Source organism: Oncorhynchus keta, chromosome 17 (assembly GCF_023373465.1).
Source record: "Oncorhynchus keta strain PuntledgeMale-10-30-2019 chromosome 17, Oket_V2, whole genome shotgun sequence".
Lineage (NCBI taxonomy): Eukaryota > Metazoa > Chordata > Actinopteri > Salmoniformes > Salmonidae > Oncorhynchus > Oncorhynchus keta.
In genome coordinates, this window is record NC_068437.1 from 485,517 (window position 1) to 504,855 (window position 19,339).

Here is a 19,339-nt window from a genome sequence, read left to right on the forward strand (position 1 = left end):
TGACTACAACTGCTGACCACACCCACACAATTAGGTAGAACAAAATATAAGTTCTCCTAATCCTGTGTTGACTACAGACCTTTTTTTCCAGAGTTTGTCCAAAAACCCTACAGAAACGCCATTAATTTCCACATCGGCTTTGTCTAACTAAATATTGTGGAGTTAGTGTCTACAATTTTGTATTTATTTAATTTATTAAGGATCCCCATTAGTTGCTGCCAAGGCAGTCCAAACAAATTGGAAAAATTGGAATTAAATAAAACATTAGATATTGCATTATCACACCACCACATATGTAAAATACAACATCTGTAATACCAACTTACATACATGTGTGTAGAGTGTGTGTCCTGATGTGTGTGCATATGGATGTTTGTGTGTGTGTCCTCTCACAGTCCGCATTGTTCTATAAGGTATAGTTTTATCCGTTTTTAATTTTTATAAAAAAAGTATGCGGTAAACACAGGATTAGGAGGTCTTATATTTTGTTCTACCTAATTGTGTGGTTGTGGTCAGTAGTTGAGTTGTCAACAGTTTTGTGGTTTTGGTAAGTAGTTGTGTGGTCTGTGTTAATCCAAAAACATAATTCATTTCCACATAGGCTTTGTCCAACTAAGAATGGCGGAGTTAGTGCCTACAATTTCTTATTTTTTTTATTAAGAATCTCTATTAGCTGCTGCCTTTTTTTCCAGTATATGCTCTTCTTGGGGTCCAAACAAATTAATTAAATAAAACGGTTGATATAACTTTACACCACCACATATGTAAAATACAACATGTGTAATACCAACTTACATATGTGTGGACTGTGTGTCCTGATGTGTGTTTGTGTGTGTATATGGATGTTTGTGCGTGTGTCTCCTCACAGTCCACATTGTTCTATAAGGTGTAGTTTTACAAAAAAAATGCATCAGAATTTACTGCTTGCACGAGTTACTTGATGTGGAATAGAGTTCCATGTAGTCATGTCGCTGTGTAGTACTGTGCGCTTTTCAGAGTCCGTTCTGAACTTGGGGACTGTGAAGAGACCCTTAGTGGCATGTACGGTATGCATTGGTGTCTGAGATTTGTGCTAGTCGTTGGTGAGCCTGCCCACAGCTGACCCCACCCCGTTCCTTGTGCCACAGTGAGTGGCTTCTCCATCCCATAGCACATTCGCTGTGCATGGACATGACATTTAACACGAGACACCGGGGACCCTCCCAGTGTGTCATGTAATCACGCAGCGTTTACCGTGCATCGCTCTGCTGCTTAAATACCGGGAACCTCCCCCACACACGCCAGTGCCATAGAAAAGCTGCATCCAGCCAGGGAAGAGGCCAGCCAAAGACATTCCAACTCGCATTTCAGTGTTGTTTCCACGTCACTTTCACGAAACCTTCAAGGTGAGACATCGGATTTTGTGATCAAGTAGGCCTAATGGGAAAACGTCAGACAAGATGTTGTGTGTTTTGGCGAAATTTGGGGAATAATGGCCTGCAGTAGTTGGTTTATGAAGGGAAATATAAAAGTTTTATAAGGGCATGATCAATGGTCATGTTTTACAGCTGATAGGTTTACGGTGACTTGAGGTTGACTAGGTGGACTTGAACTTGAGAAGTATACTCTGCTTACTTATTGCTACAATGTTAAGTGATGGAGATGCCTTGTGCTCAGAGAGGGTGTGTCACATTTATCAATTTAGCTCGCAGTTTCTTAAGCATATTCAGTGATTGGTTTCTAGGAAGCAGATGATCGAAAACTAGATTATCACAAATTGTTGTAAAAGTAGGCATACACATTTCCTCCAGTTGCGCAAGTCTTTGAATGTGGACAGAGTGTGAGAATATGAGGCTCTTGATACAGAGCATTACATGTTTGCCAGACTTTTGTGATTTTTCTTTACGGTGGTTCATTTGGGCAACTTCAGTCTGGTCATAACCAGCGAAAAGGTCAGATGTACAGTAATATTGGTAATTATGGTAACCTAGAGGCAATGTATATCACTCTGAATAGTCTACTGCTCTACCTCAATCTGTATGCAGCCTGTTGCTGTATTAAGCATTTTAATTGTTTATGCTAAACATTTTGAATAAGACTAGTAATAGGCCTTAGACCTACTAGTAAATAGGCTGGTTATTGATCAAAGGATACATTTGTGAAATGGCCAACGAGGCTACTGTCTAATAGTACAACATGTCCTTATTATGGAAGGTCTTAATTATTATCCAGCTTATTTTGCCAATATTTCTAAGCTCTGTACATTTCCACCTATCCACTAAAAGTTGACAAATATAACATATTACTCATTTGCTAAATTGTTTTATTTAATCTGGGACTGCCACAAACTGACATATGAAGAGCTTGCTATATCTTTTCAGACAATAAAAAAAAGGACTAGATTGTGCCAAGAGGCATGCCCATCTGAGTTGCAATGCATCTTGGTAATGTTAGTTTATTAGCTTTCCTGCACAAGACCACTTGGTTTGATGTGCGTAACCTTAAATCGTAGTTCTGCACTGAGTTTATGCCAGACATTGTTTTATAACATTACTTGGGTAATTAAATAATGGTAGCCATGGAATGTATCCTTTTAAAGAACTTTAGCATCCATGCCATGTTTGGTTTGAAAAATGAGCAATGGATTTAACAAGAGCACAAACAGATTTGGGACCAGGCTAAAAATATGGTCTCTGTTCGAATATGCTAAAATGCATTTTTCCTTCTTTCCTCCAATCCTTACAAAAGTAACTGATCTAACATGATTTTATAGGAATGATATGAAGACTATTTGAACTGGGCCAGTCTCTCATCGCTTCCATGTCAACAACAAGCGGTGTCATATAGTCTTGTCAGGTGTCTTTTATGACCCACAGCAGAAAAACAAATTAGAGGCTGGCAGATAGGCAAGACTTTGACCCAGATGTTTGGAGCAACAGATAGATTGACAGTCGTCAGACTCTGAGTCAGAACTGGCACACTGTGGCCTGGGGTGGTTCAGTGGGCTAAGCCGCTGCCTGTGGATAACATGTACTGTGCAGTGTACTAGCATGAGTTTGAATCTCTCCTCCTATCTACTTTGCTCTCTATCCAATAAACACAGAAAAACACAAAGGGAGTGGGAATACCCCACTCCTTAATGACCGGCACTGCCTGAAGACGAGTTCGTAAATTACATTTTAAAATTTGTCGCATACACACTTAGCAGGTGTTATCGCAGGTGCAGCGACAAGCTTAGGTTCCTAGCCCCTATCAATCAATGCAGTAAATGTCAAGTAAGCACAATAATAACAATTTTAATAAAATCAAACATTTAGTACAGTAGTAGAGTTACTTGATGTGGATAAATAATATGTCAACCTTATTAAAGTGACCAGTGTGTCCCCAAGGTGCAGGGTAGAGTACCCGGTGGTAGCCGGCAAGTGACAGTGACAAAGTGGCAGACTACAGTCGTGGCCAAAAGTTTTGAGAATGGCACAAATATTTGTTTCCAAAGTTTGCTGCTTAAGTGTCTTTAGATATTTTTGTCAGATGTTACTACGGAATACTGAAGTATAATTACAAGCATTTCACAAGTGTCAAAGGCTTTTATTGGCAATTACATGAAGTTGATGCAAAGAGTCAATATTTCCAGTGTTGACCCTTCTTTTTCAAGGCCTCTGCAATCTGCCCTGGCATGCTGTCAATTAACTTCTGGGCCACATCCTGATTTATGGCAGCCCATTCTTGCATAATTAATGCTTGGAGCTTGTAAGAATTTGTGGGTTTTTGTTTCTCCACCCACCGCTTGAGGATTGACCACAAGTTCTCAATGGGATTAAGGTCTGGGGAGTTTCATGGCCATGAACCCAAAATATCGATGTTTTGTTCCCCGAGCCACTTAGTTATCACTTTTGCCTTATGGCAAGGTGCTCCATCATGCTGGAAAAGGCATTGTTCGTCACCAAACTGTTCCTGGATGGCTGGGAGAAGTTGCTCTCGGGAATGTGTTGACACCATTATTCATGGCTGTGTTCTTAGGCAACATTGTGAGTGAGCCCACTCCCTTGGCTGAGAAGCAACCCCACACATGAATGGTCTCAGGATGCTTTACTGTTGGCATGACACAGGACTGATGGTAGCCCTCACCTTGTCTTCTCCGGACAAGCTTTTATCCGGCTGCCCCAAACAATCGGAAAGGGGATTCATCAGAGAAAATGACATAACCCCAGTCCTCAGCAGTTCAATCCCTGTACCTTTTGCAGAATATCAGTCTGTCCCTGATGTTTTTCCTGGAGAGAAGTGGCTATGCTGCCCTTCTTCACACCAGGCCATCCTCCAAAAGTCTTCGCTGTGCATGCAGATGCACTCACACCTGCCTGCTGCTATTCCTGAGCAAGTTCTGTATTGGTGGTGCCCCGATCCCACAGCTGAATCAACTTTAGGAGACGGTCCTGGCGTTTGTTGGACTTTCTTGGGCGCCATGAAGCCTTCTTCAGAACAATTGAACCGCTTTCCTTGAAGTTCTTGATGATCCAATAAATGGTTGATTTAGGTGCAATCTTACTGGCAGCAATATCCTTGCCTGTGAAGCCCTTTTTGTGCACGTGTTTCCTTGCAGGTAACCACAGTTGACCACCCTCCTTTTGAAGCTTCCAATCTGTTATTCGAACTCAGCATGACAGAGTGATCTCCAGCCTTGTCCTCGTCAACACTCACACCTGTGTTAACGAGAGACATGACGTCAGCTGGTCCTTTTGTGGCAGGGCTGAAATGCAGTGGAAATGTTTTTGGGGGATTCAGTTCATTTGCATGGCAAAGAGGGACTTTGCAATTAATTGTAATTCATCGAATCACTCTTCATAACGTTCTGGAGTATATGCAAATTGCCATCATACAAACTGAGGCAGCAGACTTTGTGAAAATTAATATTTGTGTCATTCTCAAAACTTTTGGCCACAACTGTAGGGTACTGGGCAGAGGGCAGGCTACTGGGCGGAGGCCGTCTACTGGTGGCTGTTTAACAGTCTGATGGCCTGGGGACAGAATCTGTTTATCAGTTTCTTGTTCCCAGCTTGAATGCACCTGTACTGTGAACAGGCTGTGACTCGGGTGGCTAAGGACCTTAATAATCTTCTTAGCCTTCTTACCATATGGGTGACATATGACCTATAACACGAGTATTCAAACCCATGGGCCTTGAGGGTCAGAGCACATGAATGACCTACTGTGAACATCTGCTGCGACACTTGACACCAATTGGAGCTCGCTGAGTGCTCACTGGCATGTTGGTTGGGTTTTCAAGTGCTCTTGTTACCAGCCACGTGCGGGCGACAGTGGCTATGAGATTGTCTCAAATGGTACCCTATTTTTTACATAGTGAACTACTTTTGACAAGAGACATATGGGCCCTCGTCAAAAGCAGTGCACTATATAGCAAATAGGGTGCCATTTGGGAAATATTCTCATTTTCAAGTAAAGTGAATGTCACAGTATACTGTACCGCGATATATGATAATGTCATCGTGCAACGGTCCTTCACCAGAGGAAGATCAGACCTGAATACCCCCGGCTCATTCGACGAGTAGTGAATTAATAGTATGGTAACAGGTGTGATGGCTCCAAGATTTCAACTTAGACTGATGGTGAAGTTTGGTGCCAGCACATGGATACCCCATACCCTCTCTTCCCCCTCCCTCTCTTGTCCACTTTCTTTCTCTCTCGTACTTTCAGTTATTAAAGCTCTAAGTATCATTTTTACTACTGGATACACCTCTTCTCCGATGGGTAATGTTATGTCGACATCATCACTTTGTGCAACACTAAGCAATGTAGAAACAAGAACTTATCTTAAATGCCTATTCTTTTGAAAGTATTGTTTTTCAAAATTGCACCAAGTAATAGCTAAATGGCACATAGTAGTTACTATTTTATAAAGCTTCTATTGTAGTGGGCATTTTCATGTTATAAAGAAGCAGGACACAAAATGGCTACCTATATTGCTCAATGATTTCACAGTGTTTTGGTATTAGACTCTCTCCCCTTCTTTATCCACTCTGTAGACAAAGAAACAACCAGCCCCTCCAGTGTGTGAGCTCAGTCCTCAGATCTCCAACAATCTAGGTAGAATCAGGACTTCCAAGGCAGCCGTCTAGGCCCCTTCCTTTTTTCAATATTTCCTAACGACATGTCACTGGCTTTGGGTAAAGACACCTACTCATTCCAGGGTTGTTTTTATTTTTACTAGTTTCTACATTGTAGAATAATAGTGAAGACATCAAAACTATGAAATAACATATATGGAATCATGTAGTAACCAATTAAAAAAAGTGTTAAACAAATATATTTTATATTTGAGATTCTTCAAATAGCCTACCTTTGCCTTGGCAGCTTTGCACACTCTTGGCATTCTCTTAGCCAGCTTCGTGAGGTGGTCACCTAGAATGCATTTCAATTAACAGGTGTGCCTTCTTAAAAGTACATTTGTGGAATGTCTTTCCTTCTTAATGTGTTTGAGCCAATCAGTTGTGTTGTGACAAGGAAGGTGTGGTATACAGAGGATAGCCATAATTGGCAAAATACCAATGTGACCATATTTAAAGAAGAGCTCAAATAAAAAAAGAGAAACTTGAATGTTTCTTCAAGTGCAGTTGCAAAAACCATCAATGAATGGTTATTGATGATATGATGAAACTGGCACTCATGAGGACCACCACAGGAAAGGAAGACCTAGAGTTAACTCTGCTGCAGAGAATAATTTCATTAGAGTTAACAGCCTCAGCAATTGCAGCGATACGCCATCCCATCTGGTTTGGGCTTAGAGGGACAATCATTTGTTTTTCAACAGGACAATGACCCAACACACCTCCAGGCTGTGCAAGGGCTATTTGACCAAGAAGGAGAGTGATGGAGTGCTGCATCAGATGATCTGGCCTCTACAATCCCCCAACCTCAACCCTATTGCGATTGTTTGGGATGAGTTGGACCATAGAGTGAAGGAAAAGCAGCCAAAACTTGAGTGTGAAAACCTAGCAGCGTTGCAGTTCTTGACACAAACAAGATCACCTGCCACTCCTATTTGCCACATCTTCAATTTAAGCCTACTAGAGAGTTCGTCTCAGGCCTGGAGGGAAGAAAAAGTCACCTAACAATAGTAAAGTCCACCTTACTGGCTCAAACAGCCGACCAATCAGCCTGTTACCAACTTTTGGGAAAAATTGTGTTTTACCAGATACAATGCTATTTTACACTAAACAGACATCAGACTTTCAGCACGCTTGTAGGGAAATACATTCAACAAGCACAGCACTTACACAAATGACTGATGATTGGCTGAGAGAAACTGACAAAATATTGTGGGGGCTGTTTTGATAGACTTCAGTGATGCTTTTGATATTATTTGGGACATTCACTAAACCCTAAACCTCAACGAAAACTTGTAATGAATAAGGTGGAAATTAAGCGAATTGAGGTGACTACTGTTTGAAGTAACCCTGGATTGTAAAACTGTCATGGTCAAAACATACTGATACAACAGCAGCTAAGATGGGGAGAAGTCTGTCCATAATAAAGCGCAGCTCTGCCTTTTAACAACACTATCAACAAGGCAGGTCCTAAAGGCCCTAGTTTTGTCACACCTGGACTACTGTTCAGTAGTCGGGTCAGCTGCCACAAAAAGAGACTGATGAAAATTACAACTGGCTCAGAACAGGGCATCACGGCTGACCAGTAAATGTACACAGGGAGCTAACATTAATGATATGCAAGTCTATCTGTCATGACTCAAAGTGGAGGAGAGATAGACTTCATCACTACTTATTTTTGTAAAAAAAAAAGTGTTGACTAGCTGAATGCACCAAGCTGTCTGTTTAAACTACTAGCAAACAGCTCAGACACCCATGCATACCACACAAGACATGCCACCAAAGGTCTCTTCACAATCCCCAAGTCCAGAACAGACCAGTGGTGGAAAGTACTTAAGTAAAAATTATTTTTAAAATACTACCTAAGTAGTTATTTGGGGTATCTATACTTTACTACTTATATTCTTGACAACTTTTACTTCACTACATTACTAAAGAAAATATTATACTTTTTACTCCTTACATTTTCCCTAACACCCGAAAGTACTAGCTACATTTTGAATGCTTACAGGACAGGAAAATTGTCTAACTCACACACTTATCAAGAGAACATCCCTGGTCATCCCTAATGCCTCCGATTTGGCAGACTCACTAAACACAAACGCTTAGTTTGTTACTGATGTCCGAGTGTTGAAGTGTGCCCCTGTCTATCCGTAAATTTAAAAAACAAGAAAAGCACTGCTTAATATAAGGAATTTAAAAATTGTTTATACTTGTACTTTTGATAGTTAAGTAAATTTTAAACCGAATAATTTTAGACGTTTACTCAAGTAGTATTTTACTCGGTGACTTTCACTTTAACTTGAGTCATTTTCTATGAAGGTATCTTTACTTTTACTTAAATATGACAATTGGGGTACTTTTTCCACCACTGGAACAGACTATGGGAGGCACACAGTACTACATAGAGCCATGACGACATGGTAACTGATGCAAGCAGTAGAATCAGATTTAAAAACTGATAAAAAGACAACTTATGGAACAGCGGGACTGTGAAGAGAGACACACACACACAGGTACAGACACACACAGGCGCTAGCACGCAGACTCAACACACACATAGAAAAGGGTTCGAAAATCCTTTAACCTGTCTCCTCCCCTTCATCTACACGGATTGAAATGGATTTAACAGGTGACATCAATATGGGATCATCGCTTTCACCTTCATTGACCTGGTCAGTCTAATTCATGGAAAGATATTGTCAGTGTATAACACCATATTAAGGTGTGGGACGTTCACTGTATTAAATTAAGTCTATTTCGCTCCAGCAGCTGGCATATTATGTCCGTTAACAATTCACCCGACAACAGAAAGAGTTGCCCACTACTATCCGAGAGATTGTTCGTGAGGAAAGTGCCTCTGCCCTAAACTTGCAATTAAGCCAGTAAATTAATCACTTGCACTGCTCACTTCTAAAGTGGATACCAACCTACTCAACAAAAGTGGAACGTTTGGAGACAGCGGCAAATGTGACCGAGTGGTGACTCCATGACCTGGAAATTATTCTCCTAAAAAATTCAACAGAATTACTCAAATCATTCCTGTAAATTCAGTGTCCCCGTCACAGGACTTGAAACTGGTGTGGAGGCGGGAATCTTTTCTATGAACTGTTTGGCAGTAGAAGTTTGGTCCAATGCCACTGATAAACATTGCACAACGCACAGGTCCTCTCTATAACGTATCCCGGTGTTTGATTGTACTTATCCACAGTTTAAGTCAAACGGCAAAGTGCAGCAGAATCGGCGGCTCTGAACTATGTGGAGAAGAGGATTAGCATCTACCTAGATTTGAGTGCCGAACTGTTGAAATAGAGGGCGACTTACGAGGTGAGATCCTAGCTACACAAGCTAAACCTGAGATTTTTTTTTTATTTTTTATTTTTTTATTTTACCTTTATTTAACCAGGCAAGTCAGTTAAGAACACATTCTTATTTTCAATGACGGCCTGGGAACAGTGGGTTAACTGCCTGTTCAGGGGCAGAACGACAGATTTGTACCTTGTCAGCTAGGGGGTTTGAACTCGCAACCTTCCGGTTACTAGTCCAACGCTCTAACCACTAGGCTACGCTGCCGCCCTCCAATGCGATGCGATGCGGCTTCATCCACTCTGCAAAATGTATTTTCATCTTTCAGAATACAACACACACACTTTCAACTGCCAATGAGGCTCAATACTTCTTTGAGAATCACATCAAGCCCATCACACAAGGGGACGAGCCGACAGATCTAGGTTAACCCCAGTTTGACTGGCTCAATATTCAGGTATGCTATCTATGCACAATCACACAGCCTAGCCTATGGATGTGATGCTGCCCTCAGCATAAGAGAATTATGAGGACACCCCATCAATTGGGTAAAAGGAACACTGTTATTTTTATCGTTATTATTATTGCTGAAATTGGCCTTTGTTTTTATTATATTGCCTATGGTCCAGGACCTTTAGACAATGATGACACCACGCCAAATACTGAACAATGGACATTATATTGATGTGTCATACAGACTGGTGTTGCTTCCTTGTGGGTCTACAGTGCATTGCATCCCTATATGGGCTAAATATAGGGATGCAAAGCTATTCCATTACTATTTTTATTGTACTACTGTTAAGGACAGATGGCCAGTCCCATATGGTCTTCCACACAATTCCTTTTTTATATTAATGGTTGTCCCCCTCCATTTACACTACTGAAGGGAAGGGTTAACATGGAAGGGTTTCTGGGTGGGGAACGACCAATGTGTGAGTTTCCCTGTGGGTCCTGTTTTTTGTTTCACATTCATGGGCTTATTAACACTTAAGATAACAATTACATCATTAATAATACATTATACATATTTTTTTTAATGGCACCACCAGCTATTATCGCTTGGAATTTGAAAGGCCTTCCACAAGCATCTCACAATAAGTTGGGTGAATTTTGTCCCATTCCTCCTGACAGAGCTGGTCAGGTTTGTAGGCCTCCTTGCTCGCACACACTTTTTCAGTTCTGCCCACAAATATTCTATAGCATTTGAGGTCAGGGCTTTGTGATGGCTACTCAAATACCTTGATTTTGTTGTCCTTAAGCCATTTTGCCACAACTTTGGAAGTATGCTTGGGGTCATTGTCCATTTGGAAGACCCATTTGCGATCAAGCTTTAACTTGATGTCTTCAGACGTTGCTTCAATATATCCACATCATTTTCCTTCCTCATGATGCCATCTATTTTGTGAAGTGCACCAGTCCCTCCTGGAGCAAAGCACCCCCACAACATGATGTTGCCACCCCCGTGCTTCATGGTTGGGATGGTGTTCTTCGGCTTGCAAGCCTCCCCCTTTTTCCTCCGAACATAACAATGGTCATTATGGCCAAACAGTTCTATTTTTGTTTCATCAGACCAGAGGACATTTCTCCAAAAAGTAGTCGTTGTCCCCATGTGCAAACCGTACTCTGGCTTTTTTTCATGGCGGATTGGAGCAGTGGCTTCTTCCTTGCTTAGCGACATTTCAGGTTATTATTATTATTATTATTTTTTTCACTTTTATTTAACCAGGTAGGCTAGTTGAGAACAAGTTCTCATTTGTAACTGCGACCTGGCCAAGATAAAGCATAGCAGTGTGAACAGACAACACAGAGTTACACATGGAGTAAACAATTAGCAAGTCAATAACACAGTAGAAAAAACGTGAGTCTATATACATTGTGTGCAAAAGGCCTGAGGAGGTAGGCGAATAATTACAATTTTGCAGATTAACACTGGAGTGATAAATGATCAGATGGTCATGTACAGGTAGAGATACTGGTGTGCAAAAGAGCAGAAAAGCGAATAAATAAAAACAGTATGGGGATGAGGTAGGTAAAAATGGGTGGGCTATTTACCGATAGACAATGTACAGCTGCAGCGATCGGTTAGCTGCTCAGATAGCAGATGTTTGAAGTTGGTGAGGGAGATAAAAGTCTCCAACTTCAGCGATTTTTGAATTTCATTCCAGTCACAGGCAGCAGAGAACTGTTACGAAAGGCAGCCAAATGAGGTGTTGGCTTTAGGGATGTTCAGTGAGATACACCTGCTGGAGCGCATGCTACGGGTGGGTGTTGCCATCGTGACCCGTGAACTGAGATAAGGCGGAGCTTTACCTAGCATGGACTTGTAGATGACCTGGAGCCAGTGAGTCTGGCGACGAATATGTAGCGAAGGCCAACCGACTAGAGCATACAAGTCGCAGTGGTGGGTAGTATAAGGTGCTTTAGTGACAAAACGGATGGCACTGTGATAAACTGCATCCAGTTTGCTGAGTAGAGTGTTGGAAGCAATTTTGTAGATGACATCGCCGAAGTCGAGGATCGGTAGGATAGTCAGTTTTACTAGGGTAAGTTTGGCGGCGTGAGTGAAGGAGGCTTTGTTGTGGAATAGAAAGCCGAATCTCGATTTGATTTTCGATTGGAGATGTTTGATATGAGTCTGGAAGGAGAGTTTACAGTTTAGCCAGACACCTAGGTACTTATAGATGTCCACATATTCAAGCTCGGAACCATCCAGGGTGTGATGCTAGTCAGGCGTGCAGGTGCAGGCAGCGAACGGTTGAAAAGCATGCATTTGGTTTTACTAGCGTTTAAGAGCAGTTGGAGGCCACGGAAGGAGTGTTGTATGGCATTGAAGCTCGTTTGGAGGTTAGATAGCACAGTGTCCAAGGACGGGCCGGAAGTATATAGAATGGTGTCGTCTGCGTAGAGGTGGATCAGGGAATCGCACGCAGCAAGAGCAACATCATTGATATATACAGAGAAAAGAGTCAGCCTGAGAATTGAACCCTGCCAGAGGACCGGACAGCATGCCCTCCGATTTGACACACTGAACTCTGTCTGCAAAGTAGTTGGTGAACCAGGCAAGGCAATCATCAGAAAAACCGAGGCTACTGAGTCTGCCGATAAGAATATGGTGATTGACAGAGTCGAAAGCCTTGGCAAGGTCGATGAAGACGGCTGCACAGTACTGTCTTTTATCGATGGCGGTTATGATATCGGTTAGTACCTTGAGCGTGGCTGAGGTGCACCCGTGACCGGATCGGAAACCAGATTGCACAGCGGAGAAGGTACGGTGGGATTCAAGATGGTCAGTGACCTGTTTGTTGACTTGGCTTTCGAAGACCTTAGATAGGCAGGGCAGGATGGATATAGGTCTGTAACAGTTTGGGTCCAGGGTGTCTCCCCCTTTGAAGAGGGGGATGACTGCGGCAGCTTTCCAATCCTTGGGGATCTCAGACAATATGAAAGAGAGGTTGAACAGGCTAGTAATAGGGGTTGCGACAATGGCGGCGGATAGTTTCAGAAATAGAGGGTCCAGATTGTCAAGCCCAACTGATGTGTACGGGTCCAGGTTTTGCAGGGTCCAGGTTATGTCGATATAGGACTCGTTTTACTATGGATATAGATAATTTTGTACCCGTTTCTTCAAGGTCCTTTGCTGTTGTTCTGGTCTTTCTACGAACTGATGTACTCAAACTGCTTTACATAGTATGGGGGAAACTCACCTTACCCACCACCATGATGATGCACACAACCATTTTGTGCCAGAATGCTCACCACACATTAGCTAGCATGGTGAAGAGGCGTGGAGTGATATACATTACACCAATGAAAAAAAAAAATTGTTGTATTAGCAGTTATTCGTATTAAGAAGTAGAGAAAAGGAGGTACCAGAGCACAGTGCTGTTTCTTGCTCTGAGAGGATGTACTGAAGGAAAACTGAGGGGATCAGACTGACCCTCTCTCTTCCTCTTTATGTCTCTCAGATGACCACTAAGGAGAAGCTGATCACCCATGTGTTGGCTGGTGAGCCCGTTGGCTCCCGAAGCAAGGTGACAGTGGTTGGCGTCGGCATGGTTGGCATGGCCTCCGCAGTCAGCGTCCTGCTCAAGGTAAGACCGATGGAGGAATGGATGGAGGGGGTAAGGTGTGATCAGGGTTGAGTATGTGACTTTCTAAATGTAATCCGTTACAATTACTCGTGTCCAAAATGTTGATCAGTAACATACCTTTTGGATTACACAAATTCAGTAACGTAATCTGATGACTTTTAGATGACTTTCCCTTACGAGGCATTAGAAGAATTACAATAATTAATATTACCAATTGAATGACATCTATTGCAGGATAAATCAGTGTTAGAGTTTACATAGCTGGCCATAAATGGATGTTGCATATTAATTTATGGGTTGGTTATGTAGGCTTATTTTAACCCATTGCTTTCTACTACAGATAATATGATAATAGGCAATATTTTTACATAAAAAAAATGGTCAGATTTTCAGTCATTCCAATGACTTTGATATCACTTGATCTTTAAGAATAGGTCTTGGAAATATTGAAATATAGATTTGCCATAAGCCAACAATTAAGAACTAAGATCTGACTTCCACAGAGTGGAGTTTTGTCAGCTAAGGGCTTATTAGCCTACTCTGTTATTTATTTTTGTCAAGGACTGATTGGGCTCATTGCTTACAGTTGAAAAATAAATGCTGCTCTCATGGAATGGCATGCTTTAATTAAGAACTACCGAAAAGTAGTTTTTGACAGTATGGAGCACAATATCACAGAGAAGTTTAGAAGAGAGGAACTCCCTGTGATTCACAGCAATATGCTAGGTAGATAGCAATAATAACTGAATTTGGGGATGGGGGAGATTTTTTGTTGTTATTTAGCCTGGAAGTCAGAGACCACAGTGTCTTTTGCAGATGAGCCCTGCATGAACACATTAATAAACCACAATTACTCTATAAATATCTATAGAATTAAATTACACAATACATGAAAATCATACACAAAACATGAAAACAAGATAAAATCATATAAAACAAACATTCTTCAGTAAAAAGGCCCTCTAATATCTGCCTGGATTACCCAAGAGGCACCAACTCCACCAACTTTTGGGACTGTTAATCGTTTGCATACCGACAGTACTTACGCACCTCTGGACAGAGTGTTAGCAGTCAATCTCTTTAGTTTTCTCAGAGCAAGACCTTTGAAGTCATCAGCCACTCAGAATTGCTAAAATACTTCAAACCAGAATGTGGCAGCATTGTTTGGCAATGCATTTCGGTTCATATTGCTCATGGTCTAGATTCCAAATTATCTGCACTGTTGTTGCTATTTTGTAGAAAACCCTTGTTGATACTCGTCAGATGGCCACAGCTACATAACTTTAAAAAGAAAAGGAGAGCCGCACACACTAGGAGCTATGATGCAATAATTTAATAACCAAATTTTCAACAGACAAGCTGTCTTCATCAGGGTATAACGACAAACCCTGCAGGTCACGAGTTCATATAGTTTCAAAGGACACACAGGTGTCTGTAATCATGGCCGGGTGTGGCTTGTTATCACTGGTTAATTTACAGATAAAAATAGAACATGTAAAAAACATGAATGGATACCATACGATCACAGATACAATTCGGCGACATAGGCCTACAAACATTTACAATGAATATCAAAATCACAATAATCACAAGAATGGCTTCAGATCAAAGTCTAAATTGAGACCGAAGGGCGCAAGAGTCTTTAAATTAAAGATCCAGGCATCCTCTCGTTTTTACAATTAATTGTCAATGTCACCCCCTAGAAAGGGTGACGTGTTCGATGCCGATATAACGTAGGGACGAAATAGAGTGGTTCGCATCCAAAAAGTGGATACGTTGAGTTTTTGCACCTAATGGTGCTACGATGCTCAGAGATTCTTACTTTTAATTTGCGTTTCATTTGACCCATATAGCGTTGCACTGAAATGAAATGAACTGTATATTTTATTTTATTAAATATTGTGGTAAAATGGAGTGGATTTGTAGGGCCAGTTTCCCCAGACACATATTAAGCCTCGTCAGGGACTAACAAGCAGTTTCTATGGTGAAATTGCTTTTAGGCTAAGATTTAGCCTTCATCTTGTGTCTGGGAATCCTGCCGCTTAATTATATCCATATCCTTTTCTATATGGATTATATTCCTGAACCCTAACAAGCCTTGTGTTGACCAGGACCTGTGCGATGAGCTGTGCCTGATTGATGTGATGGAGGAAAAGCTGAAGGGTGAGGTCATGGACCTGCAGCATGGCAGCCTCTTCTGTAAGACCCACAAGATCGTGGGCGATAAGGGTGAGTGAGGAGTCATAAACTTATGCGCACACACTAACACACACACACACACGCACAAACGAGTTGTGCGCACACACAAAGACACAAACAAACACACATATGCACAAACAAGTTGTGCACACACACTGATTTGTTGTGGAGGTGCTCGGAACCCTAGGTTGTATTTGTGTGTGTTTAATGTGCATCTTACCGTGAGTTGCCCACTGTTATATAATCAAACCCTGGTTACATTGTGTGTGCGTGTCCTCCCCCACTCCAGACTACAGTACAACCGCCCATTCCAAGGTGGTGGTGGTCACCGCCGGTGCTCGTCAGCAGGAGGGCGAGAGTCGTCTGAACCTGGTGCAGCGCAACGTCAACATCTTCAAGTTCATCATCCCCCAGATCGTCAAGTACAGCCCCAACGCTATCCTGCTGGTCGTCTCCAACCCCGGTACAAGAGGAGGCCCGGGAGGGAGGGAGTAATTTGGTTGAACATGATCTAGTGACTTGATCATTACTCTAGAATTGTGCGAAGTAATTGACTGGTTTGAATTAGATGTTAGTGCTGGCCTGCTCACTCCTTAGTTCTCCAGGGCCAGGTTACATTATCAGGAACAACTGCATGGTCTTTTTGCTGACAACTACAGTCCATACTCCAATTAGCAAAGTCAATGCTGGCTTTATACATATGAAAATGTAATTTAAGGGGTATGGTTAGGGTTTGTTTTCTTAACTCAAATTGTGATAACATTTGTAACCCCCCCCCCCCCTTCTCCTTTTCTCCTCTGTCTATCCCAGTTGACATCCTGACCTACGTGGCCTGGAAGCTGAGCGGTTTCCCCCGTCACCGCGTCATCGGTTCCGGCACCAACCTGGACTCCGGTCGTTTCCGCCACCTTATGGGCGAGAAGCTGCACCTTCACCCCTCCAGTTGCCACGGCTGGATCATTGGAGAGCACGGAGACTCCAGTGGTATGTTGGCTATGGCTTCAAACCCACTCCGGAACCGTCTCTCTGTCCATACCATATTATGGAAAACCTTCATTGGTATCTATGACAGAAAGGTAACTGACTGGATACCTGTCTCTTTTCTTACTCCCAGTGCCCGTATGGAGTGGAGTGAACGTTGCTGGTGTTTCCCTGAAAGGCCTAAACCCACACATGGGCACAGACGCAGACAAGGAGGACTGGAAGCATCTCCACAAGATGGTGGTCGATGGGTGAGTCTTATAAAACACACATCGCTATCTGTTCAATTACACTACATTACCAGCCAACGCTTGGCATTGCGCATGGTGATCTTAGGTTTGTGTGTGGCTGCTCGGCTATGGATAGCCATTTCATGAAGCTCCCGACGAACAGTTTTTGTGTTGACATTGCTTCCAGAGGCAGTTTGGAACTGGGTATTCAGTGTTGCAACCGAGGACAATTTTTTTACACACTACGTGCTTCAGCACTCATCGGTCCCACTCTGTGAGCGTGTGTGGACTACCACTTCGCGGCTGAGCCGTTGTTGCTCTTAATGTTTTCACTTCACAATAACAGCACTTAAAGTTGACCAGGGCAGCTTTAGCAGGGCAGAATCTCTTATGGAGATAGCATTGCTGGCTGTGTGCTGGATTTTTGTCATCAACAGGTGTGCCTGAAATAGCCAAATCCACTCATTTGAAGGGGTGTCCACATACTTGTACATATATAATGTACATCTGTCGAGGATCGTTTTAAAAAGGAAAATTACCATTTCTTATTGGACAAGTTCCGATAGATACCCCTCCTTCCCCACCGAAAAATATATTATTTGTTCAGGATTAGGCCTAATTGGAAACTGGTCCTTAGAGTTTGACTCCAAATGAATCAATAAATAACAATAATGGAAGTAGAGAATAAATTACTTCACTCCCAATCAAATCCGATAGAGTTTGGAGGAATGAGGATGGAATTTGGCCATAGGCTAAGAGCACAGTAAGTACTGACCACACCATTGTGTTACGTCTTTACTGCACCTGGCATCTTGGTCAAAAGCAGTTAAGTTGATATGTAATGCTGCAGACTGTAAAGGTATAACTATTAATTACAAGTTAGTACAAGTAATTCACAACCCACTTTAACTAGTTTCAAGGGAATTTGTCCCTGCTGTTTTCTAAATGTATTTTCCTGTAGTAGTTCTTAGCATTCACAATAGGAAAACCTGTGCACTTTTCATACGAAATTACATTTTAAATGTGTTAAACTCCTCTCCTCGTGTCTCTTATCTGTCATATAGTGCCTATGAGGTCATCAAGCTGAAGGGTTACACCTCCTGGGCTATCGGCATGTCTGTCGCTGACCTGGTTGAGAGCATCCTGAAGAACCTCCACAAAGTTCACCCTGTGTCCACCCTGGTCCAGGTAAGAAGTCCATCAGCCATGCTCTACATGTGCCTTGATGCCAAACATTTACATTTTATAGCAGTCTTATCCAGGGTGACTTACAGCGAGTGCATTAATTTAGATACTACTCGTAGCTAAGAGTGTGCTGAATCCATAACACTCCTGGTGGTTCCAATCAGGGGAAGAATACAGTAGAGTAAATGGTATAATATATTACCAAACAGGTCTAAGAGGGTTTAAAGAAGATCAATGGATCTTTGGTTGTTGTAGCATAGCAGTGGGTGAACTCAACTTGAATGAAAAACAGTCAGCACTCACAAATAAAGTATTTATATGAATGTTTTTCAAGAAAACTATTTGCTACACTGTATACCTAATGTGTGTTATGACTGAAGAGATAAGGATTAAGTTGGCTCTTCTTTATACATACAGACATAGCTAATAGCTTTATTTGGGCCAAACATAGTCAAAACAGGTCAAGGCCACAGATGTATGAACTTGACACACACACTAATATTACACCAGTCCACCCTCCCTAATCAGACTCTCTTCTTCCCTCCCTCTCAGGGGATGCACGGTGTGAAAGACGAGGTGTTCCTCAGTGTGCCATGCGTGCTGGGCAACAGTGGTCTGACCGACGTCATCCACATGACCCTGAAGCCCGAGGAAGAGAAGCAACTAGTCAACAGCGCCGAGACCCTGTGGGGCGTACAGAAAGAGCTCACATTGTAAAGCGGAGTGTTAATTTTATCAGCAATGAGACAATACTCAAATCACCTATTTTTCCCAGACTAAAAGCAATGATAACGAGATGTCCTGAAACTATGACAAATGCAAATTACTTTTCATTTTAGTCTACGAAAATGTGACAAGATTTCCACGTGAGGCTTATAATGGACATTCATGGTCGACTGATAACTAAAATTAACGAAGGACGAAATTACAAACAAAAAAAAAAAACTTGTAAAGAGCCCCCTGTGCCATCTGGATATACTTACGATACGATTTACTCCAACCAAATAAAACTACCAGGATGATGAAACAACCAATCTGTTTTCTCTCTCCGTGTGTGCGCATGCTATGCCTGTATGATAGTTGTGTTTACATGTTAGAATTGCATCCGATTCAGATGTTTGAGGCAGGGTTTTAGACATTCGCAGATTAGGGATCTCATTCGATGAGGTGAAATGGAGGTCCCTGGTCTTTCCTCTCAACTGAGGTCGGAGGGTGGAATATCAATGCTAGGGTCCATTTTATGACA

At 42.1% G+C, this 19,339-nt stretch overlaps 1 protein-coding gene across 1 annotated transcript; it reads left to right on the forward strand.

The window, feature by feature from the left end:
• Positions 1 to 1,216: 1,216 nt before the first annotated feature.
• On the forward strand, positions 1,217 to 19,127 carry ldha (lactate dehydrogenase A4). Its single transcript, XM_035790367.2, has 8 exons — positions 1,217 to 1,385; positions 13,373 to 13,498; positions 15,610 to 15,727; positions 15,987 to 16,160; positions 16,508 to 16,681; positions 16,812 to 16,929; positions 17,973 to 18,096; positions 18,646 to 19,127. The coding sequence occupies exons 2-8, from the start codon at positions 13,373 to 13,375 to the stop codon at positions 18,808 to 18,810; spliced, it is 999 nt and encodes a 332-aa protein (XP_035646260.1). The 5' UTR covers positions 1,217 to 1,385; the 3' UTR covers positions 18,811 to 19,127.
• The last annotated feature ends 212 nt before the right edge of the window (positions 19,128 to 19,339 follow it).